This window comes from Lepisma saccharinum, chromosome 1, assembly GCF_977018435.1.
Source record: "Lepisma saccharinum chromosome 1, izLepSacc3.1, whole genome shotgun sequence".
Classification (NCBI taxonomy): Eukaryota; Metazoa; Arthropoda; class Insecta; order Zygentoma; family Lepismatidae; genus Lepisma; species Lepisma saccharinum.
In genome coordinates this window covers 18,591,323-18,617,548 of record NC_139229.1, presented here as the reverse complement: position 1 = coordinate 18,617,548, position 26,226 = coordinate 18,591,323, and the positions used below count along the sequence as shown (strand labels likewise).

General features: G+C 40.4%; 1 protein-coding gene across 1 annotated transcript in view; it reads left to right on the top strand.

Annotated features, from left to right (window-relative positions):
* LOC145993305 (tRNA dimethylallyltransferase) overlaps positions 1 to 26,226 on the top strand; it is a 302,681-nt gene that overhangs the window by 32,665 nt on the left and 243,790 nt on the right. Inside the window, exon 2 of the mRNA XM_083129429.1 lies at positions 18,634 to 18,771. Within this exon, the coding sequence (XP_082985555.1) occupies positions 18,634 to 18,771 (138 nt within the window). The remainder of the gene's footprint in view (positions 1 to 18,633; positions 18,772 to 26,226) is intronic.

The window sequence follows — 26,226 nt, the reverse complement described above, 5'->3', positions numbered from 1 at the left end:
CCCCGTCAAAATATACTGAAAATATTCAAGGTCGAGGAACTTCGTAGTTTCAAGTTGGAAGAATGTATTTTCCTTCGTGCGAGATACTGTTATGAAGATGAATTCAATTATTTTGTTCTCGTCCCGGTGGAGAGACACAGAGGTTGGGATCCCTCTTGAAACTGTACGTCCAGTCCCGATTAGCCTTTCTGTACATAAAGTGGACTTCAAGCACCAAATCAACCAACCATTTTGTGCTCGTTTTACGTCACTTTTCCATCTCTTGTGGGTAATCGCAACGTTGAGGATGAGGTCGTGTGGTCTTGTCTTAGCCGATCACTTCCAGTTCTGGAAAATAAAATTGCAGGCCTCTTTGAGCTTTCGGTTCTTCCTTTTAGGTGTCTTCATGGGCCGGGTAGGGGTTTGAACCGATCGCCGCCCCCTCCCCTTGAAGTTCTCATCATTCATTTCAAGTTGCGAGAGCAGAAAGCAAATTCCAGCGGTTTCGGGTTCGAATCCCGGCCTGGCACGGGTGTTTTTTTGTATGTTCATTCATCACTTTCATGACATCACTCATCCTCATCTTCGCAATTAGCCAAAAGTGGCAGAAATACGAAGTAAAATAAACCTTGTCAATCAATCAATCAATCAATAGAAAGCATATGATTTTTTTTTATAAAGAAAGGAATTTGTTAGTTTCTACTCTTTAAAATACAGAAAGCAGGTTATATTATCGTATTTTACAATTTTATACAAATTACATATTTTTTAAAATTCCAAGATTTCATTACACTAACCACATAAGGTAAAGCTCCCCGTGCATATAGGACCCTACACATTCTCGATCTCGGTATTTTTTGAGGTGCTGTGGTGTGTGGTCAGAACCACGTGCCGGCCGCCTTTACCCCCCAGGGTTGCTCCCAGGTACCAGCTTTTTAGGCTGGATGAACCTCAGAGCTGCTTTACGCAGGGACAAAGGCGGAAAAAATCCGACCTTTGATCACTCACCCTGGGAATCGAACCCGGATCTCCCGCATGGCATTCAGTGGCCCTACCGACTATACCACCGTAGACTAACCGTTCGAAATGTGGGAAAAAAATATAATGAAAACATTTGAAAGTCTCCCAAGGATACAATAAATACTAGTAATATAAAAATTATAAATTTGGAGTAAATTAGTTTTTATGATTTTATAATAGTTGTTATTGCATAATTATAGTAATAATAATAACAATGATAATCATAGAATTGGTAATTATATAGCTTGCGGTTTTCATGCATTTCGCTTCTTACATAATCATAATTACCACCACAAGTACTTGTAAGCTATTACTTTGCCTTCAGCAGTCAGGAAATGCAATAGAGATGGGGTTATGGGGGTTATTCCTGAGTAAACAAAAAATAATCGATCAGGCAATTCGATTATCGCAGGTACAATATGAACTTCCGGTTTGACCAAATTCCCAGCTTAAGACTTCTGCAGGTTGAAATAAAGCTTACATTAATTATAAACATTGAAATTCATTTTTACAACAGTAAAACACAGCCGATTTAATTTTATCATATATATCTTAGAGGGAGCGTCGTCAGAAATTTTTGTAGTGGGCTAAAGGCCAGTAATAAAAGTAGAATAGTAGAAATAATAATAATTACAACTATTATAAATACTATTATAAAATAAATAATTACTAAACTAATGAAATAAACAAATTTTATTCGAAATTTATTATTTTTTTAATGCTATTCGATCCACAAGCCGAGTGCATATCCACCACAACAGTTAAAATACTGAAATGCACAGTAATTGTATTTTATTATTAACTTTTGCAAGAGTCGTTCAAGAAAAGACTAGAAGTTAGTAAAAATTTTACTAATAAAGTTTACATTTTTTATATTAAATTAACTTAAAATTATAATTTTTGGAATTCTGAATGATTATAAACAGTTCCAATTTTTAAATATAATCAACTCGTGCCGCGTTAGACAACTATAATTTTCGAAACACGTAAAATATTTTAATTTGATTTACTCCGTTGATGTGTTGACTATAGAGCCTATTCCCTCGTGTTTGTGTCCAGTCTTTTCGCTTTACTGCCTGAATCCACTGATTTTTCCGTATCGGATCTGTCTGAAAACTATGCATAGATGCCCGAGATAAAATATTTGTTCCCGACCTCGTGTTGTAACCAAAAGCCACACAACGATTGTCGCCTTTTCATAAGACACTGCCTTTACATCTTTGAACTCCATGTTATTCTATTCAAAACCGGAAGTCAAGTTCCCGCCCGCACCAAGGAAGCACAGAAACGTAAACATCCGGTGTATAGCTCCCATATGAAGCACACGCTTACTCGAGTGATATTTTATTTACCTTTTATTTTCAGAGTGAGTGCTTGTGTATGTCCATCCCCGACTGGTTATCCCATTTGCCGATATTAATGTTCCGATCCCCCTCAGTTTAGTCTTGTTGCAAATAAACTTAATTTTGACATAGGTATACCATTGTTCAAGGTGCAAGGTACTCGATCGAGGTAGTTCGATAAGCTTTCGCATCCATTATCGGCCTGCTGACTGCTGAGTACCTATTATTTAGTAGGTATTGTCGTTATGCGTTTTTCATCGGAAATGCTTGCTCAGATGTTTGGAATGTGTGTGTGAAATCCATGTGGGAAGCAAGTGCAATGTGGGAATACGTCCTCAGCAGTTTATCTTGAGACAAACGCAGATGCTTGGTCAGGACTTTCACTACTGACCGTGTTTTATGCCTAAAATGCAAAAATGTGCATTTTGACGCCACGAGTCCTGCTGGTTATTTTTGTTTTAGTTTGAGTTCTCTCTCTAATTCAGAGGTGTCCAAACTTTTTTACATGCAGGGACAACCTACTGCTTTAGAAATTTGTCGCGGGCCATGCTAATTACACTAACGATAATGGCCCAAAATAGGATATTAGATTTACTAAACAATACAAATTATCCAAGATAAGAATGCTCTGTATTTAACTTTGATCTTGTATAGTATCAAATTTCGTTCATTTTATACATACAAATCGTACTTGTTATTGTTACTAATAAAATGAAAATCTATTTATGATGATCGCAGTTCATAATTTTTGGCATCACAAATATCATAATCGAATTCAACTTGCTGATCGAATATTTCTCAGGAATCTGGGGCTATGACAAGTCTGTTGCTCAGTCCTGACATTTAGAAACACGACATTCATATCTACTTAGGTTTTTCTTGTAAAAACCAGCCACATTCTTTGGTATACCGTGACGTGTATCTTTACGATTGTTATATTGCAATGTGCCTCGTTCCATACAGTTTTTTCAATATGAAGTATCCTTTAGAAGACAAAAAAGCGGGGCCAGCCTCTGTGGCGTAGTGGTTAGCACAGCGCGCTACGACGCCAAGAATATCAGATTTGAATCCCGGCCTGGACATGAGTGTTCTTTGTGTCTCTTCATCAGTTGAATCATCACTCATCCTCATCTTCGCGATTAGCCATTAGTGGCAAAAAAGCAACGTAAAATAAACTAAATCAACAATGACAAAATAGTGTGCGTTACCGTACAAAAATTGCACTTGACACAACTTTTCGACACCACAAGTTCACTGGAAGTTACCGTACTAGGATGAATGATTTATTTTGTTTTTAAATTGTATAAAAGTACATTTCACATGTTTTCAGCTGCACGTTCAGTTCTGCGCCACGCACTGTGTACATCTCGTTATTAATTACATTTAAATTCTATAACATGGATTTAGCCTAATTCTTTTTCCTAAATTCAATTTGCAGAACCCTACTCTTCCATAACTTTCATGTTATTTGGTAAAAAAAAGATGATGATTTTGCTGTTTGTTTCCCTTTGTGCCTCGTAATAGGGCAGGTGTACTTTCCATTTTGTGAGCCTCTCTACTTCACCCATAACAATTCAATATATGTTGAAATTGTTAGTTCCATTTTTAGTATTTCCGACTTGCATGGCTGAATGGTTTTAACAGCGTCCTACGAAGCCAGGGGTGGTTGGAATCCCGGTCTGTGCTTTGTTTGTGAGTGTCCTTTCATCATCATCATCTTCGCAATTAGCAAGAACTGGCAGAAAAGGGACGCTGAATAACAAAAATCAAATATCAAATCCATCTTCTCCCCTTACTGTCCGCCGTATTGGACGTCATATTGGAAAATCTAGTATGTGCAACAAATACACGTCGTGGCGGGCGACCCTGCAAAGTAACCTCCAACACGATTTTTTTTCGAAAGATACAAGGGTCGTTCAAGGTTGACCGGGATTTTCGTACGTGAAAAATCGATGAATAGCCGGATCAAGATGAAACGTGCGGGTGACGTAATGTATTCCTTCGCGAGTAACTAGCGCCCAGCATGACGTATTTCGCGCATGCGCAGCAGTTGCAGCGAACATGGCGGCAAGCAGTGTGTCTGTGGAGCAGCGGTGTGTAATCAAATTTCTCGTGAAGGAGAAAGTGAAACCAGCTGAGATTTTCAGACGATTGCAAACACAGTATGGTGCACAAACGATGTCGCGGACAAGAGTGTACGAATGGTGTGAGCAGTTTCGCGAAGGACGGGAGCTGGTGACAAATGAAGCGCATGGACACATTCGCCCGACTGCAGTCACACCAGTAAATATCGCACGTGTTGAGCAAATGATTCTTGAGAACCGGCGAGTAACAGTGCGGGATATTGCTGCCGAGGTGAATATCAGTGTCGGGAGTGTTGAGACAATCATTCACGACCACTTACGCTTCCGCAAAATTTGTGCAAGGTGGGTTCCCCGCCAGCTGACATTCGATCAGAAGTGGGCACGCAGGACGGTCTGTGAACAGCTTCTGAATCGGTTTCGAGCAGAAGGTGATGAATTGTTGCAATCCATCATCACGTGTGATGAAACATGGTTTGCACAATTCAACCCCAGAGACCAAAAGACGCAGCATGGAGTGCCGGCATAAAGGTTCCCCGCCTCCCAAGAAAAGCAAAACGCAGCCGTCCGCTGGAAAGATCATGGCAAGTGTCTTCTGGGACATGAAGGGCGTTATCCATGTGGATTTTCTGGACAAAGGGAGCACGATTAATGCCCAGTATTACTCCACATTGTTGAGTGGTGCTGTACGAAAGTCCATTCGCAAGAAAAGACCTGGGATGTTGTCTGGAAATGTCATTCTTCTCCATGACAATGCCCGCCCTCACACGGCCAATGTGACAACAACAACTCTGGCCGACATGCGCTGGGAAGTTCTGCCCCATCCCCCCCTACAGTCCGGATTTAGCCCCCAGTGATTATCATTTGTTTGCACCCCTTAAAGACCATTTGGGAGGGAAGAAATTCACGACAGACGAAGCACTGCGGAGCGATGTCCTCCAGTGGCTACGACAACAACCAAGTTCTTTCTACGCCAAAGGAATTCGGGAGCTGCCAGAACGATGTCAACGGTGCCTCGGCACGCACGGAGAATACTTTGAAAAACTGACATAGTTTGGTGTTTCTTCTGCTACCTATTTCCTCTGCAGAAATAAAGTCCCGGTCAACCTTGAACGACCCTTGTACCATTCCTTCGGGAACCTGTCAAGGCTCCAAGATGTCGGCGGGTGAGCGTGTCTATAATTTCAGGGGCTTCTGAGGGTGATCATCAAATTGTCTGTGTAAGTTTTTTGGATTAAGTATCACAGTTTAGGCGACTCTCTCTATATCATTAGCATTACTCAAAACTGAACCCAATAAACCAACAAGTTAAACATCACCTTAACTAGGTCGTTGCAACAAGTTTCTCCAGTAGCATCATTTCGATGCAGAACTAATGATTACATAGCAGAGATCAGCGAGGAAGAATAAACAGTTTAAACTATTAAAAACCTTACTTACTCTCTAATTCTACTTAATCCTTTTTTTTTTTCATCGTTAATAATACAAATTAAGTGGTTCTGCAGACCACCTATCCATTAGATTAATTATTACATTAGCCCGGATGTTGCTGTCTGTTTTCATTTAGAGCCCACTTAACCCACATTCTCGGAATATATATACATTGAATATATTTTATAGAAACTGCAATTGTCAGACAGTCGCCTACGTGCGTTCCCACGCAAATGTCGAGAAACCTTTTAAAATACAACGCTGGAAAGTATTTTTGTGTTACAGTTAAACAGACACTTCATAAGGAGGATGTTTATGCAATGAGGTTGGTGTATCTTGTGCAAATTGCTGTTAATGCATTTGATCCTTTCTTCCTGGTCGAAATTAAAAAAGAAGAGATTTGAATTCGTAAAAGGAAGTTAAGTTACACTGGAGGCATAGGTCTTGGGTGGGATGTGTTTTTGACGTCACGTCGGTAGGAGATTTTTTGAGTGATCAGTAGACATGTCCTTAAGATATATGAATCCCTAAGTAAAATGGGAGGAACTATTTTTTTTACTACATGTATACACTTTGTGACGCAATAGCTCTACGGTTTTTGATTGGGTGACGCGTGGTCAGGGCATCTAGGCCAGTGGTTCTCAACCTTTTTCAGTCCGGGACCCACATTGAAGGATATTACACCTTCATGGGACCTATAAGCGTGGGCGCTGGCAGAATTACTGTAGGGGTGCGCACCCAGTTTATAATCATATTTTTGCTAACATCGAGTACTTTAAGAAGCCCTCTTTTACCCTTGGTTAAACAAATTCCACATACTTCGTTTTAGAAAAGTAAAAATGTAATTTGAAAGACTAATTTACAGAAATGTGGAATAGACTATGTACAACACGGGTTGAATTTAAATTGTTAAAACAATATGTCTTAGTTATTTCAATGTAAAAGGTTTTTAAAACACAGCAAATAAATTTTCGAACCAGACTTCGCGACCCAACAATGGATGGATCGCGCCCAATAGGTTGAGAAACGATTACTAGACCCATCACCACTGGTTTCTCACTTTATACGCCACGCGAGGTCAGAAAGATAAATCCTGTCTTACTAACTTCAGGCAGTTTGTAGCAATATTGTATATCGTGTGTATATATATATATATATATAACCTTCGGACGTGCCACAGGCCTTTCTGTCTTCGCTTCATATTACAATCGCTATGACAACGAGTACCAAAACAAAATAAACGTCAAGTTTTAATGAAATGTTACAGAATTTTCATTATTTACAGATAGCACATAATTAGAGGAACATATGGGTGTATATGTATTTCAGTTAAAGGACTGGGATGTACATGTTCGATTAGATATAGTAGTTACTACGTCGTACTTAAACGTGCATGTTGTATACATGCATGTACAGTCATGTGAACAGAATCCGTTGTTCTAGGCAGTGAAAATGCCCAAAAATGCACTAAAATATGGGAAACAGCACAATAATAGGCACTAAAAATATAAAAGCATATAATTCATAAGGCATTCAATTTCAATATCGTGAATAATAAATGTCCTTAAATTCAAAGTCTCATCCAAAATTTAAATCTTACATAACATTTTTGGCTGTATTTCATAATGCATGTAGAGGATTGTGTAATGTTAATTGTATATTTTTATTCAACTGAAACAGTTGGAAACAGTACTATATATTTCTTCATTTTCAAAACTGAAATAAGAATAATAAAAGAATCTAATCGTCCCGCACCGTGGCCGTGCCGTGTAAGGCGCAAGCTTTGGGGTCCGGCAACGGGAGGCCCGCAGGTTCGAGTCTCCTGGGGGAAACGTAATAATTTTACCTGAGATTTCGGCCTGTGTATGGGACCGGTGGCCACCCACTATCGTGAGGGAATTTGGGAGCTACTATTTATTAGCGTAACTCTGTCATAACCTACAGCAATGACTGGGGGTTCGTCGTGCTGACCACACCGTAACTGGTTGGACGAGACCGACCGTCAGTCAGTAGGTAGGCACTTGTCTTCGCGTGCTGTTACGCCAATGTATATATTATTATTTATATGTTTTAACCTTAAACAGTAAATGAGTTTACTAGTATGTATGAACTGCTGCTATGCATTCAAGATGACGAGGCATTCTCAAACGAACGATCACACTCGTCGTCGCAATTAACCTAAATAAGGAGTAAACGGCGTAAAAATGTATGTAAATGTATTATTAAGTCTTGCGATTAGCTACAAAGATATTGCATATTTATCTAGCGCGATATATTTGCCAGATGAACACGCCATCCTCTTTAACAGTGCATTATTTGAATACCAGAGATTTCGTTCCTTTGCTAATGGATGTTTGTAAGTACGTGCTTGTTCGTGTGGAATGTTTGTTCATTCTTGAGACGCGAATGAAGATAATTGGCTTAATGCAGAACTATGCACACTCCCTTTCATCTAGACAAGTAAAAGTAACGAAGTGGTCGTCTTTAACTTTGTAGGAGTTTCATATATACGTGAAACTCGCATCTTTCCCTGATATGTATTCACAGGGTGTCCACAATTTAATGAACAAATCACAAAATAGTAATAACTGGAAATACTGATCAACATAACTGACTCCTTTGCAGATGGAATCCCTAGCCCTTAACTCGCTTGGAAGAGTTGATTCTCAGTAGACATGGTGGAAGTTATATTATTTGGCTTGATACCGAAATATTAAGTTCCCCGTGCATGACACGTTTAGGGAATAACCAAAAATAATGTTTTTCACGTGGTCATCTTGTGATATTATTGGAGTCTTATCGAGCGAGGAGTATTGGGAAGGAGCAGGAGATTGAAAGTCCACTTTATGCACAAATAGGCTAATCAGGACAGCACCTACAGTTTAAGGTGGGATCCGAACAATGTACCTCTCGGGTATTGAACTCGGGACCCTTTAATTACCAGGCGACGATATGCTACCACTACGCCACCTGAGAGGCACTAGTATTGGGAAGGATGTCTTGAGAAACATTTGCTGTTAAACTTCAGAAAAATACTGATAATACGTACTGTGTAGCATCACAAGGTGACCATTTAAAGAAGATTATTTTTGGTTACTATCAGTTTGTGTTGTTCAAAGTAATTTCCAACAAGTGTACAGATTAATTGTTTATTTCTTGAATTAAGCTCCAAGAAGTGTAGAATTTATTCCATTTACATAATATGCTCTAGTGAAACGTGTTTGTTATATTTGTGCTATTTTAAAACTGTCAGCTAATTATGCCTGTACTTGGCCCTTTACATTTCGCCGAATTGTTGCTTTTCTTACTTCTCTTCTTGGATTTACCTCTGCTTATGGTTCTCCTGCATCAGGAAAGACATCTGTAGCTGGCAGCTACAAGGAAGAATAGATGTCTAGACCATTACAAGATGTCGCCGTGGTATGCATTAAGTGCGTTGCGTGTAAAGCAAACTATGTGGAACAAAAGCGTGTTCTTTGTATGTGAAGCCTCATATGCATGCACTCTCTACTATACGGGCACTCGTACTTTGACTCCGGGAAACTCAGATAATTTTCAAGGTATTTATTGCCTCTCGTACCATAAACTTCACGAGGATAGTGTGTTTTGCAACTGCCTTAGAAGATTCGCATCATGTTTGCTCGGAGGGTTTTTAAAATTCCTGACGGGAGGCACTTGGTTCCTTTTTAGGGCAGAGTCCTCTTTCCCCCACGGTGTTTATGGCTTCGTCCTTTGAGGCGCGAATACCGTCTGCAGAGTTGTGCACTTCTTGCAGTAAAGGTTTCTAGTAGCCTTACTTAGTATTCTTCTGCTGCTTGTCATTCTAGCACATTTCGTTCTCTCTCTTTTTTGTCGTCGAATCCCTTTGACTTCCATCTGGAAGAACCTCTACCTGGCCATTTTCTGTACATGACCTATCCTATGCACTCTAGCTTGTCTAACTACCTCAATTTCTTTGCGATCTTACATATCCTTTTACTGTGACCATTTTTCAGTTATCTTGATTTCGTTTATGGCCCGTGCATAACTCTAATTTAGGTTTATTAAACTCTTAATGGAGCAGAGTGAATTTTAAGAAAAGTAGAACTCTGTTCCTTGTCACCCAGTTCCAGACACAATGAAGATTCTTGCATAAGTAGCATTTTGCATTTTGGTTTGGTGCGTATCTAGATATTAAGTCTAGCTAATACAGAGTATTTTATGATCGAGAGCAGTACACTATTTGGGATAATTTTTTTTAGCATTTCGCTGCCAAGATTCTACGTGATAACACCAATTAACATAGATAAAGTAACAGTATTATTTTGTTCCTTCATCGACATTTTTATGAGACGATGTCTTCGATTTTATTTCCCGATATCGGCCGATACTTTTTTCGGCTTTTCGATCATTTGTGGGGTCCGTTAAAATGCCGCGCCATACTTTCGCGAAGTCCAATTATCCTGGATATTATGCAAAATTCGAAGTTTCATTTAATTTTCTACCAATAATTTGTGAAAACTGTATTTTTTGATTACATAACAGGTATTTTTATTTTCTGGTGTAATTTCTTAATATTTTAATTGGTGTAGAATACTAACCCAATAATATTAATCCATAGGGGTGCAAGGGGTGACCCTTTATCGAGACATTCAAATGTCAACCTTACTTCCGCATAGTACATCCTGGACTACCTTTTTGCAGACTGACGAGGCTCTGGCGTCTGCCCAGTATAATCTATGAGACTTGTGTTTGAGAGAGAGAGAGAGAGAGAGAGAGAGAGAGAGAGAGAGAGAGAGAGAGAGAGAGAGTGGGGGGAGGGAGAGATAGAGAGAGGGGGGGAGGGAGAGATAGAGGAGAGAGAAAGGTTGGAGTTCTCTCTCTCTCTCTCTCTCTCTCTCTCCCTCCCTCTCCCCTCTTTCTTTTTCTGTCTATACCGCTCTTTCTTTCTCTTTCGAGAAGGAGAGAGAGAGAGAGAGAGAACTACATCCTGTCTCTCTCTCGTGTTTGTGATTCTCCCTTCATTTACTTCATCCTATCACCATTCATCCTCATCTTCGCGATTATCCAATTGTGGCAGATAATCAAGGTAAAATAAACTAATTCAAAACTATTAAGTTACACTTTTCATAGACCTAAGATCTATAACGTGGTAAACACTGGCGAACGCAGGATTCTGAGGGGACTGCAGTTGTAAAATTAGATATTACATAGCGGCGTTCTTTTGAGGAGCCGGACATACAATAAAATATTTCGTAATTACCATTTTTATCATTCGTTTTGCTCGTTGTTCAATGATTGAAATGGTAAATGGTAAGGGGAGTTTACATTTGCCACTTTGGTTCCTCCCGACTCTTGACTGCTGTCATTTGAAAATATTTACTTCCTCAATTTCGGAGGGAAGTGGGCCTCCATCAGTTCCTCCCTGCGTACGCCAGTGATGGTAATAGACCTACAGGAAGAATTTTCAATCATATTGTATAGTTTTCAGCCCTCATCGGAACGCCACTTTACTTCACACAGAAAGTTTCGAAGGATAAGTTTTTCCTCTGACAACCATATGTCAAGTCTACGTGGAGCCCAGTAAATCGTTCCCTCAAACCTTTCCCACCAATAGCGTCTGTCCAAGACCTGACGGAACTTGTCAAGTCCACGCAGAGTAAATGAGATGTTACCAGTCCAGTTTCTTCACATATTTCTGAACGTGTTTTGTTAGGTTGTATATTGTGTTATGCTATTTTTTTGTACAATGTGGAGACATTGGGAGTATAACATCGCAGTGAATGAATGGACGTCTAAACACTGCAGGTAAATGTGACAACAGCGCTTTTCAGAAAAACATCTGCTGGCTCCAAGAAACCAGATACGCGTTCGGTCGGCTTCCTCAGAAGTTGGGTCAAATACACCGAATTGACACCCGGTGGAGGCGGATAGTGGTTCGGATCCCACTTTAACCTGTAGGTCCAGTCCCGATTAGCCTTACTGTGCATGAAGTGGACTTAAAACACCAACTCAACAACACCGAATTTACGTTTCAATACAGACTTAAGCTATACACGTCCGGTCGGCTTCCTCTCGAGCTGTATCAATAATACAGAACTGGCGTTCCAATGCAGACTTAAACTATACGCGTCTGGTCGGCTTCCTCCAAAGATACGGAACTGACGTTCCAATGCAGACTTAAGCTATACGTTCTGTCGGCTTCCTCTCCAAAGATATCGAACTGGCGTTTCAATACAGACTTAAGCTGTATGTAATATATTTTCTTCAACCAGGAGAAACTGCGAAGCGTGTTTTGGAAGTCCATGCGGTGATGTTTTCCTGAACGATCCAGCACCTCCTCCACGCCTGCATCGTGGTTGTGAAACTCTGCAAATAGACGCAGATTTGTTGATCATTTAGCACGAGGAGCGACGTGGCCTCCCCACCCCACAACTCTAGCAATTTTTGAAGTACGCTCCGCGAATTGCGTTGTTAAGAGTAATGTTCTAATTGTAGCCCAGACATTGGCGTCATTATCTGCCTTATGTTGAGTCATGCTCGAGGAGTGGATGCTCTGCAGAAGGACAAGGGCAGCACGAAGGTGGAGAGAGGTACTTGCTCGCTGTCAAGGTTGCTGGCTAGTTGTGAAACTGGCTGAGGTACTGTAGTTGGCGTTGCATTGGCAGAGTGACAACTTCTGTTGTTCTCTTTTTTGCTCGAATTGAATTGATTACTGAAGTACGCGGGAGGCATTCCATTACATCCCAATCGGCCATCTTAAAGTTGAGGAAACTCGTAATCATGAACACGGGGGTCACCAGAAACTTTTGTAGGTGGGGGGGGGGTGTCAGGCCATTAATGAAACTTGAATAGTAGAAATAATAATGATAATAATAATAATTGAATCAGACACATTAATAACGTTGTACCCACAGTCGTGTTTCTTTCTCTTACACGTTCTTCCTCAAACAGCAAGCTTCACAGAGCAGAACACTCTTGCATCTCTTCATCGTGTCACTACTATATTCTAGAAGCCTAAAACAGTTTCTCTCCAATGTCTAAACTGTTGTTTCAACCTTTGTTCGTGTGACCGATTGAATTATAAAGTAATTACTATCTCGTACTATTGCTATTATAAGGTTGTATACGTGTTCAGCACTTAAAATAAATTTGTTATTATTATTATTGTAACATTGAGGAGAAAATTCTACTGTATCCGTCTGATTATCCAGCACACATGTTTTTAATTACGCTACCTTTTTCACTTCATACAGTTCATGTTCTGAAATGCATAGTTATTTTATTTTGTTATTAACCTTTACATACTTCGTCCAAAAAAGCCTTGAAAGTTCTGGGGACATTTTAGTCATATTTTTTTATCCTCTCGCATAAAACAATATTTAAATTTTGAGAACCTTTAATCTTTGGAATAAATGGTAGAACATGAAAAATATTGTTTCTGCTTTTTACACTATTCTTTTCGGTGCAGTTAGTACTTTGTTTATTGGGTTCGAGTACTGAGCGGCCTCCCCGTTGACCTAATGGCAACGTCGTCTTCTAATCAAGGAATCCCGGTTGAACAATGGTTGAGATGATGTAGGTCCAGTCCCGATCAGCCTATATGTCTATAAGCAACTGAACTGGATTTCTGTATTAACAATAAAAGTAACAATTGTTCTTTTTTTAAATTTGAAATGAACGATGCAAAATTCCAGGGGTGGGGAGCGTGAAGTTGTGAAACGTGGTAGGAGGTTGGGCCAAGACTAAAAGGTTGCTGCAACATGACGTGCGTGGTCATGTTTTGTGGTCAGACGCAAGACCGATTGTTGGTCGTTTCCATTGCCTTTCGAGGACTCTTCATGCTTGAGCGCGTTGTTGGTAAACCGGAGGGACGGTGTCTGGGCTGCCACAATGGTAACCGAGAACCGTGAAAGGCCAATACAACTCTGTAGGTGAAGGTTGCTGAGAGGGTAATGGCATAATGTGCGTACAAGGTACAACCTTGGTGGGACTATTTCCTTGCGTAGGCAGGCTCTTCTTGTATCCTTGTACGCATGATCGTTGAAGCATGAGGGGAAACGCTGTTGAAGGGGTGCTTTTCTGAAGGACTCGAATCGAACTGGAAGGGTTACTCCATTTGTTTGTTCTTGTATAGGGTGTCTACAAGTTAAGAAAAAGTAAAGAAATCAACAAGTCGGTCAAGAAGTCAATAACAAGTCGACCTTTTTTTTACCCTGACATAAGCATGCTGTGTGAAAGAGCCCTTCAAGACCTTTCCAACGTCGTGCCCCAATTGACGAAATATTGCAATTTAAAGTTCACAAGGTGCTGGGAAAAAATGTCAAAATCGCAGTTTGCACCACTGTAATTTCGGAAATACAAAATATATTGATCTACAACTTCGCATATTTTCCTACCTCAGGTGGCTTTTTCAGTATACTAATGAAATGAATAAAAAGTGTAAAGTTGAGGACCGTGTTGATTTGACGTGAAATGACCCAAATTCGAGGTGAACAACTACTGTTTTTTTGTTACTACTTACTGTTTGTGTGTTTGTGCGCTATTTTCAACGATAAAGGGAACTAAAAATAACGACACAAGTTTTACAATGGGTCTTACTGATACCGCATTATGGTTATTGCATCATGAATGATGTGCCACGTGTGAAGCCATTTGTCATTTTTATGCGTATATAGATATATATTTAAATGCAAGGATACTAGAGAATATTTAAACGGGAGTAATGACGCAAGCATTTAAGTAGGTCTCCCTGATAGTGATTTGAGGTTTTTGCCGTGTAAAGAGTACATTACAGGTGTATTTATTGATAAAGTAATTTCTGCTTTGAGTCTTTAATTTCCTGTAAGTTCAACTCCTGTCGTGTCTCTTCACAGTGCTACTTTGCGCATTAGTTTTTAGTGAAGGAGGCTAAGTAGTTACAGTAGTATCTTCTTTTAGGGGTTTTCATTGTAACAAAACGAAAGTTGCCCTATATAATAGTGGGGAAACGCAGCTATGGGACCTCTCTCCGCTTGAGAATCTCTGTCCTCTTGCGATATACCTATTAGAAGAATGAAAGGACAGATTAAAAGATCCCATTTGGTGTGTCCTCTCGTCAAAATGCATGCATGTCCATCTTCCAGTCAGTCTGTTTCGGCCCTCAGTAAATCCTCATTGCCAGAAGAACAAAATGCATCTTCATGCATTTCCTTCATAATTCTTTCATTGTCAATAACATATGTATATAAAATTGTGTACTGGGTGGGTGAGAAGTAAGTAGACATTGAAAATTTGCCGTGGTTTATTGTAATATTTGAGTAATCTTAATGAAACTTTATGTACATATACATTATGGAATAGGATTACACATTTGTCAACTCATATTTCAATGTAGGCACCGGCGGCATCCACCAGCTTGCTCCAACGAACGGGTATGGAATCCAGGAATTTATTCGGGACGTTTGTGATAACATCCAGAATCCGTGCCTCCAATTGTTCCACAGTGCGGGATTTTGTCCTGTACACTTCTTCCTTTTCCCAGCCTCACAGGAAAATGTCACAAGGCGTGAGGTCTGGACTTCGGGCAGGCCATTCGTCAGGTCCGGAAAATTGTGGTCCAACCAGGCACGTATGGTAGGTGCAAAATGTGGCTGCGCACTGTCTTGCATGAAAACAAGCTCAGCAATGTTTCCCCAGCGACATACGATGTGCCAAACATATCCTTGCAACATTGGCAGGTACTTTCGCCAATCATGGTTTCATGCAGACAATATGGACCATCACCCTATCGTCTATCATATTGTGAAATTCGTATGCACATGTGTAAACCTATTCCATATTGTATATGTACATAAAGTTTAATTGATATTCCGTAAATATTACAAAAAAAAAAGAAACCCAGCAAATTTCCAGTGCCTAGATACTTCTCACCCACCCTGTACATATAATTTGTGTGTGATTGCATTAAGTAAGATCTTCCTTCCCTCATTAGTCTTCAGTGATTTCGCACCCTGCATGCACCATATTGCTAAACAGCTGCCATTCGAACAAACTGTATTTCTTTACGTTGACACCTGACAGACTGTTACAGACTGACTTGGTAATTGGATCAATGGAGGAGGGCTCAGATGTGCACGAGAATGGATATAGCTGTGAGTTTTTCCAGTTCTTCTGGCATGTGATCACACTGATGACCATTTTCAAATCTAGTGGTTCCTCCCGCCCAAACCATGCTTGATTTTTTGTCTCTAGCTTCCCTCCTCCGTACGTACCGGCGATGAATTTCGTGGCGAACTGTAATGTCTCCCGAAGTGAGGTCGGATTCGTGCATCCAAGTTCATCAACCTTGAGCGGTCCTGCTGTGTGGAATTCTTATGTAATGCAAAGTTTAATCGTGACCGGCAGATCAATCTTGGGAGCTCATTTCCCAGTGTGCGTTGACCGACTCTGTCCGTGGATCGTGAATGAGGTGTGTGGTTAAAAGGTTTAGAAGAACCGTTTAGGGAAGTTGTTTTTTGGTAACTAGGAAGTATGCACCACATATGTGCGTTTTTCACATCCTCTGCTTGGAAATTCTGGGTTGATGGTGCTAAGATAGCACAAAGTGCCTCTTGTGTGCAATGAAAATGTTATTGTGAAAGTTTGACGAGAGGAGATGATTCTCCATCGACTGCAAGTGATGCTATTTTCTATTTAGACTTCAAATACTTTTGTCTCCTTGTAATCAAGGGGTCCCGGGTTCGATACCCGGTGGTGGCACATTGCACAGTGGTTCTGATCCCACTTTAAACTGTAGGTCCAGTCTCGACTAGCCTATCTGCGCATATAGTGGACTTTAACCCAACTCAAACTTATACTACTTTTCTATTGGCATTTTTCAACTGCATCTGTAATTAAATGTATTATTTTTATTTGGAGTCTTAAAATAATTCAATTGTATTAACCCTTTCCCCATATCAAGTAATGAAATGCCATTTTTTATTTAGGCTTAAATTACTAATATTAATCCTTTCCCTGCATCTAGTAATGAAGTGCAACTTTTTTATATAGTCTTAAAATATTGCTATTCAGTTAACACTTTCCCCATAGTAACGAAATGCCATTTTCTATTCAGGGTCTTAAAAATACTTAAGTTATCCCTTTCCGTTGTATCCAGAAATGAAATCCCAATTTATATGTAGTCTTAAAATGCTTCCGTATCTAGTAATGGTAGGTATGTTAAAATTCCCGTGTATATATTACGCCATGCCGTGAAGGCACATTTAAGGGATGTGGGTTTAGGGCCCCACTCATTCTCAATCTCGGCCATTTTGGAGTTGATGTGATCAGAACCAAGCTCCGGCCGCCTTTACCCCCGAGGATTGCCCCCCAGGCACCCTTTGTTTTGAGGCTTGGTGAACCCCAGAGCCGCTTTATGCGGGAACAAGGCCGAAAAAAATCCGACTTTACGTCATTCACCCCAGCACTTTTTGTTTAGTCTTAAAATACTTCTATTCCATTAACATCTTTCCCCTGAACATACTTAATAAATGCCATTTGCTGTTTGAGTTCATGAGATTTTAGTGTAGATTTCGTATGCAAATTCCTGAATGGATACTGTGGCTGCAAGAGACGTCAAGCGATTCTGTCGTGCTCCGAAACACGAATGAGAAGTGAAACAGCCCGAATCATAAATTACACGTGCGATATGGCTTCCCCCTCCTCTGTTATCAGTGCATAAGGGTACTAATTTCGCCTTTCCGAGATTGTTTTGCTTGCAGAAATGCAAAAAAGAAAAGTGATCGTTAGGAGCAGCTACCCGTGCATCTTGCATGCTATTTTGAGCCGTAAGTGCAGCGGGTTCGAAATGGGCCACCCGCGATTCTCGTTCCGGTCAAATGAGACCCCAGACGAGATGCGCCGACCTGTTCTTTCTCCCGAGATCGGAATGTGATAAACGCTTACCTTTGATCATCACGCTCGGAAAAAATTGAGAGCAGTTGTGCAAAGCGGGGTTGCCACTTTTCGTTTCTACAGGTTATCATATCATGGAGTGCATTTTGCGGACTAACGAGGCTCTGGCGTCTGGACCTACTACAGTCAGTGTAATCCTCTGTAGGGTTGTGTGTTCTTCATGTGCTGAGCCCCCCCCCCCCCTACCACCTCAGCTTTTATACTAGGTAAGGAGATTTAAGTACTCAAGACACGTGGATTTTAGTTACGGTAAGGGACTTGACTCTGGATAATGTGACAGGTGCGAATAGCCCAAGTGCTGACGCACCCAAAAGTTCAGTTTCATTCATTCATACCCCTTTTTGGTTTGGAATGAATGAAATCAGGGTTTAGGAACGTTCACAGCCGAATACGAGGATCAGGCAGTGGGTCTAGAACGCCCAATCCACCGATGTTGTGGAAACTTATGAAAAATGGCATTCTGAGCCCAATGAGGCAGCGTTGCATCCTGCTTTAAAATAATGTGTGTCAAAGACACCTAACTGCGAATACACAGCTGCTACAAGCTCCTCTTAAAATAAAATTGTCTTAACTACACGCCCGACCATTATACCACACCACTCGTTCACTTTCAATGCATTACGTTTGTTAAGCACAAAGTACACCTCAACACCTGCAGCGTACGGAATGCTTGATTAACTTTTAAAACTGGTTACACCTTTTTGGGACACCCTGTAGAATGCTCAAATATACGAACAGATCATGTCACGCATAATTCATGCCACACTAGGAGGCATGATGTACTGGCAGCAACTTATCTAATAAGTGAGTGTTAATTATAGCGATAAATGTAATTTTTTAAAATTAAGCGTATCTTTTCTTTCCAGGTGTACAAGGGGCTGGATATAATCACGAACAAGGTGACATTAGAAGAGCAGAAGACCGTGCCTCACCATATGTTGGACGTAATAGATCCACTGCATCGTTTTACAGTGGTCGACTTCCGAAACAGAGCCTTGCCAATAGTATCCTTTACATTGCATAATATGCATTCACGGATTGTTTTAGCCAGGTATTAAGTATGTTACACTGAATTTTGCTGTGTGTCACTCTCATTGTTTGAACCTCCTACTTTTGACGTAACTGATGTACAGGGTGTTCCGTTCAAACCTCCCACATTTTAATTCATCATTGCTAAAAGGTTATGCAACATAATGGAATGCGAGTGGCACTAGACGAAAGAGAAACTCAAAGAATTTTATTGCATGAAGCACTAAATACCAATACACCTCTACGCTGAACTCTAATACACCTCTATGTGTGCACAGTTTGTAGCACGAATAATATCCAATCTGAGAACCTCCGGATAGCTTATTAACACTTCAGTCGCTAAAATCTTCGCATACCATACCTTACTATTTACCCATCACGTGCTTCTCCATATTCTCTATGGTTATTTCTTTGCACTGTAATGATTGATTTGGTCTCTACCAGAATACAGATTGTGCGCGCTGCTGCGGGGTCGAAATTGTGCTTTATGCGATTGTGGCGCTGCGTAGTGAGAGAACGGTGAACTTCGAGGTCATGCAATAAAATTCTCATGAAATAAAATTCTTTGGGATTCTCTTTCGTCTAGTACCACTCGCATTCCATTATGTTTCATAACCTTTTAGCAATGATGAATTGAAATGTGGGAGGTTTGAACGAAACACCCTGTATTGTGTGATGTATATATTGTGGTATTTACTGTGGATAGATCCACGCGTGAATGAAATACAGGGTCTGGAAATACTCCTTCTGTGAAGAACACTGGACACACGGTAATTTTACAACACTAGGTGGGGGCGAATCGGAATCTTTGAAGATTGAGATAAGGATACGGACGTATACGAACGCTCGTCCGCCGACCATCGTGGCTTAGTGGTTAGCACAGAACGCTACGATGCCAGGGGTCTCTTGTTCGAATCCCGGCCTAGACATGACTGTTCCTTATTGAGTGTCCCCTTATCAGTTTCACCAGTCATCCTCGGAAAAGAGGATGTTGCAGAAAAGAGAGGTAAAATAATCCAAATCAATCACTAATCGAATGACGATCTCTTGTTTGAACAGATTATATCTAAGCAGATCGGGGTCACCCTGTAATCAATGGGTCCTGGGTTGGATACCCGGTGGAGGCACACAGTGGTTCGGATCCCACTTTAAACTTAAGGTTCAGTCTAAATTAGCCTTCTGTGCATAAAGTGGACTTAAAAACAAAACAAGACAAGAACTCGAAACTATTCGGGAAAAAGTCAAAATATTTTACAGTAGACTAGTTATTTATGTTTGTTCTCTCAATAGCAACATCACAGACATGATAGGCATGTTGGATTCACTCTTTAGAATCTTTACACACACCCAATGAAGAATTATTCACAATATTATTTTTTTTTAAAAAAATGATTCAGTGTGACTTAAAGAAAATCGCAGTTTGTGACTAAGTTCCTACATCCTACATTTTGCGACATAAAATAAACTGCAAATGCTATGATAAAAACTAGACTTCCCATTGTTATTGGCGGCAAACTAGTTGAAACACAGCGCATAATATAACTAAAATTTAATTACTGCCAGCACTATACACGCATCTTCGTATGCAGATTCGTTTCCATTGTTAGACAGCCAATATCAACGAAAGGCCTTTCTTTATTTTAATTGACAGCATAATGTTGTGTGACAACAGACGATAATTCTGGAACTTCAACCTAAGATATAGTAGCACGTGCTATTAGTTGCACTACACTTCAGTCTATATAAATGTTCCACTTTTCTTTTATCATTATAAAAAAAGCATCTACGAGGGACCTTCCGAATGTAAGTTTCGTCATTTTTTTTCCGCAGAGAAGCTGTATTACAAACAGAAGAATACAATGTCATAATAAAATACAATCTTTTGGCTATTTTTCCACATAGTCGCCACCGACATTGATACATTTGTTGTACTGGGAAATCAATTTCAAGAAATACTCCTGGTAAAAATCTGTACCCAGTGAGTTCTTCACAGCCTGTTGCACCTCTTCGTTGCTTCCGAAGTGACGTCCCGATAGTGCTGACTTCAACTCAGGAAAAAAAGTGGAAGTCTGATGGGGCAAGGTCGGGGCTGTAGGCCGGGTGATTCAATCTCTGCCATTCCAGACGACAAATGTGTTCTGCAGTGCTGTGTGGGGTCTTGCATTGTCGTCCAAGGACAAAACCCCTCGACTTAAGAGCCCTGGTCTCTTGCGTCGAACGGCAGACTTCAGTTTGCTTAGTGTGTGGAAATAGCGTGCCGAACTTCCATTTGTGACCACGTTTCCAGCACACATATTTCTGCCATACTGGTTTGCACTCGAATGAGCTCAGGCACGTCGGTCTGATGCTTATCTCTATTCTTCGGTACTCTGCGCATGCGCCATTGCTCCTGCTGTCGCTCCTCCTGTCGAGAATTCAGGAAAGATTGTCTTTTGTTATGGCAATGTGTTTTCTCACTTTGTAATACAGCTTCCCTGTGGAAAAAAAAATGACGAAACTTAGTTTCGGAATGTGCCTCGTATCATTTAGGCAACTTGTTATCCTTTACTAGGCCATTGCTGAGTCTTTAAATTCTCTTAATTTGTTCAGTTTTATCGAATTGCGGATTATAACAAGGCAGGTAAAACAATACCCCCCTTCCTTTTCTTCATTGTGCTACTTGCCTTCTCATCATTTGTAGGCGCACTTGCGATATTTATACAACTGCGGCAGGTCAAGAGGTGAAAAAAATACGAATGGGAATTTTCTTAACATGACCTAAATAATACAGGGAGGTTATTTCAGTCGTTCACCGCCAGCGTGTCGGCCGTTCGGCGGGCTCTTCATGCAACAGGTCCCGGCAAATTGCGTTCAGGAAGTCCGTAACAGAAACCGCTTGTTTTGTAATGTTTCCACTTTTCACAATTACAGTTACAATTACAATTGAAATAAGCACGTACCTTGTCGCAAGGATGCTGGAAAAGGTGTCCTCCCAAATACAAATATTTCTGACACCTTATTTCTGACATCTAATCTTAGATTAGACATCGCTACTTTATCCTCAGTTGACAGAAAGGGAAGACATCATCCCGGCGCATAAAGCAAACCGAAAGCGTAAAATGATATTTAAAAGTAATAATAATGATGATCACTAACCTCCTGTGTTATAAGAGATGTTGAAAATGACCTCCTTCAACAGCAATACAACACGTTTCTTAGGTTCAAGAGATCCTGTCTATCGTAATTCCCTGACCACTTTTCTGCAAGAATTCGTTTTCACGTAATTATCGTACATAAAAACTCTCTGTTCAAGACTATATTTGTTTAACGACATAAGTAATGAATGAATAACACTTAACACACAATAAAGCACTGGCCATGAGTAGCACATTACAATAACACAGTATAAGCAACACGCGTACTGTTGAACGCAAACAGAATTGAACATGAACGAACACTGACGTCTGGTAGCCGACAGTGTTGCTAACCATTTTTCAGTAATGTCCCTACAGACGTAGTCAAAATGTCCCTACAACTGACCAAATGTCCCTACGACAAGTAAAGTAACTAAAAAAACAACACCTCATTAGCATGCAAAACAGAAGATAAAATATACACATTTACTTACCAAATCTTTCTGCTCGGTGCTTCCACAATTAATGAAGGAGCGAATTTACAATACATGACCCCTCCCCGATTTTTGTAATATTTTGCATACTCACTAATTGAGGCCTCCTAATCACGAATTTCAAGTTAAGATTTGGGGGGTCACGTGTAGAAATTGCAAAATAAGTGAAATTGAGTGGTCCGCGATCGGCACGATTGCTCATTATTTACCGGACGATTTTGTGTTTCCAATACTTAAAAAACGAAATATACATTCCTGATATTACTACGACCCCAAATTTTAACTGTTTGCCTAACCTAACCTAACCTAACCGTACCTGAATGGTTCGTGGGGCTATCCGTCATTGGTTTGTTGGGCTACCCGTGCATGTTTTTTTCGAGCCCAAATTTTAACTACCGGTATGTTTGCCTTGCCTAACCTAACTTAACCTAACCTTACCGAGAATGGTCAGTGGGGCTATTCCTGAATGGTTTTGCGGTAATTGTGATTACGAACCGATAAAAAATATTATTTTCGTAGCACTTTAACAGCAAACGTTCATCATCGAAGACGCCATTTTCGTATCCTGCAATTTTATGATTGATGTACTGTTGCCAAATTTACCTATAATCAAATCAGTTCTTCTACATCGTGATTGTGGCTGTCACATGTAAGCACGTTCTTTGGGCAATATACTGAAATCCATAAGTTTATTAATTAGCCCACAGCCATCCTCCTGCACACTCCACCTAACAATCTCTACAACATTAACAACTTTTTTACTGTTCTCTTCCGCCATTCTTACACGATCCATGCTCTCCAAGTATGAAATCAACAGTGTGGCAACGCTGTAGACAGCGTAACTAATTTTAATTTGTTCATATCAACAAATATGGCTACCATACTTGTATACGGAGAATCATTGCGAGAATTGAAAAGCTTATTTTACAACTTCTACACGTTAATGAACATTTTTTCCCCCTCACCCCAACATGTTAACTTGAGATAAATAATCACGAATAATTATTTCGTGAGTATAAGACGTAGCATAGAAATTACAGACTGGTCCGGTATTGTAAATTCTTGCCTTAATGAATAATAGGGGTGTGCTGGACAGAATTTTTTGGGTCGGGACGGGATCGGGACGGTAATTTTTTAAAATCCCGACATTCGGGACTGAAAAATTTGCAATTTCCCGACCAAGTCGGAAAATTTTCTGGACGGGAAATGTTCGAAATTTCCCGAAGCACTGGAAATCTCGAATTTTACAAGTCATTTTCACTTTAAGTGATTGTTTTTGCATTTCTAGAATAAAAACTTACAACTTTCGATAAGTTCCAGAAACTTACAAGGCAGAAAACGTCGAGAATTAACGACTTTTTAAAGTAAAGAATCCAGCACACCCCTAATGAATAACGTTGAGTCGTTTACTGTTGATTATGTTATTTGAAGTCATACATGCTGCTGCTGTGAAGAGATAGATGTTGGTTGGTGATGCTGTATTTCCTGCATTCTTTAACAATTTTGGTCCCATTTTATTTCCCTTTTTTGTTTTTGTATCACTTAACATTGAAAATATTCTTTCCGTTTCCGCGTTAGAATGCGGCAATGTTAGCACTATTTTCGCGAGAGTGGAAATGTTTTCAAAAAGGAACTTGCCTTGAAAGTTTTTGGTAACCGATAACATGTTCCAAAATTCTGATGGAGATCTGTTAGTTAGTTCTTTTTTCTCCTCCTCGCTAAAGTATCCAGATAAACTAATTCATAAAATGTAATTTACCAAGATTGAAAAAAGTACCTACGTTTCCCCTCATTTGGCAAAATCTGTCCCTACGTTCCTACGCGGGCGAAATTTAGTGAAAAGTCCCTATGCGTAGGGACATGTCCCTACGGTTGGCATCACTGCCGACACGTGCAGTATGAAGCGCCCTCTCGCGGCTGACAACTCACCCAACCCCCGATAAGCTGCCGGCGCTGTCGCGACAACTGAGGATAAAGTAGCGATGACTAATCTAAGATTAGATGTCAGAAATATTTGTAATTGCGAGGACACCTTTTCCAGCATCCTTGCGACAAGGTATGTGCTTATTTCAATTGTAATTGTAACTGTAATTGTGAAAAGTGGAAACATTAGAAAACAAGCGGTTTCTGTTACGGACTTCCTGTAATGCAATTTGCCGGGACCTGTTGCATGAAGAGTCCGCCGAACGGCCGTCACTCTGGCGGTGAACGACTGAAATAACCTCCCGTTATATGCAACGCACGTTTACACTTATCTCTGTAGTCAAAATCTCCCGATTTTGATTCATTTTCAGCGTTGTTATTGCTACTACACAACCATGAATGAAAAAGAAAAAACTATTTAACCTTGGTGATCCCAATGTAGCGACCTACTGTGCATCACCATTTAACCGTTTTTTTTTTACTCAACAGATATTGTAGGAACGAAACTCGTTAAAACTTATCTTGCAATGGCCAAGACTATTTTTTTACAGCATAGCTCGATATGATTTGTTTTTTGTCATTTAGCGTCGCATTTCTTCCCATCTTGGCTAATCGCGACGATGGCGATATGATGAAATCGATGAAGGGAAGTCGCAAAGAACTCAGATGCCCAGGCCGGGATTCGAACCCATGACCTCTGGAGTTGTTGGGCGCTGAGATAACCATTCCACTACGGAAGTGGGCTACAAGATCTCTTGTATTATTTCTAACTACATTTTTTTTTACAACGTAACCCATTCAAATGCTTCTGAATTTTTTACTTGATTTTTTAAAATTTAGCGTCGCTTTTCTGCCGAATTTGGCTAATCGCGACGATGCGAGTAATGCTAATATGAAATTGATGAAGGGACACTCAACAAAGAACTACCATGCCAGGCCGGGATTCAAACCTTTTTGTAGCGCGCTGTCGAACCACTCCGCCACAGATGTCGACTGTTTTGATATTGGACTTTCATTCTTCAAAGCAGAGAAGGATTTTTTTGTCGTAAATTTAGATCCTTGTTAAATCCTAAGCAGAAGTCGTGATTAGCGTTATGGACGTCTTCGCATCGAAGGGACAGCATACTTGGTGTCGATCTCGCCACGGTGGCTCGAGTCCCGGCCTGGACATTTAATAATCACTCATCATCTTCGCGATTAAACAAAAATGGCGTGAAAAGACAGTGACGTACGGCACGCAACCTAATGCTTCGTCAACAAACCAATCAATTGCAACCTTTCACACCGTAAGGGCACGACCCAATTGCATTGCCTGCATGTGACTGTTCATCTGCAACCGGCATATGCCACGTGACGCTCTGTCACTTCGGTGCGAACGCGCATTAGTGGGAGAAATAGGAGGAACATTTGATCTGGGAGCTGTATATGCGGGAACAAACAAACCGTTGTGTAGCAAAAGAATGCGACTAGCGAGGTTGTCGTGCCCTCGCCTACACCTTGTGATAAAATGTTAGCAGCAGTAAAAATAAATTCTTCAGTGTTTTACATTCACATGACGCACGCCCTTGCTGACGCACAGATTTCGTAGCCGTCGTCTCCGTTCTTTGAAGTTGCTGAAGCCCAACGTCTTGTAAACAACGCCCAATGAACTGGATGTTGTGGAGGAATTTTGTGGAACTAATCCTCAGTAAAAAATACTTATACCAGTCTTACCAGTCACGAAATCCTGGAAATGGCAGGGAAATTTACTGTTTCTGGAGAAAATCAACATTTTTGAAATAGAAAAAGGTACAAGTAAAACATTTTTTATTTGTTGTGGACAAGCGATACTTCAGTTTTGGTCCTGGGTTCGATTCCCGAAGAGGCACATAGTGGTTCGGATCCCACTTTAAACTGTAGT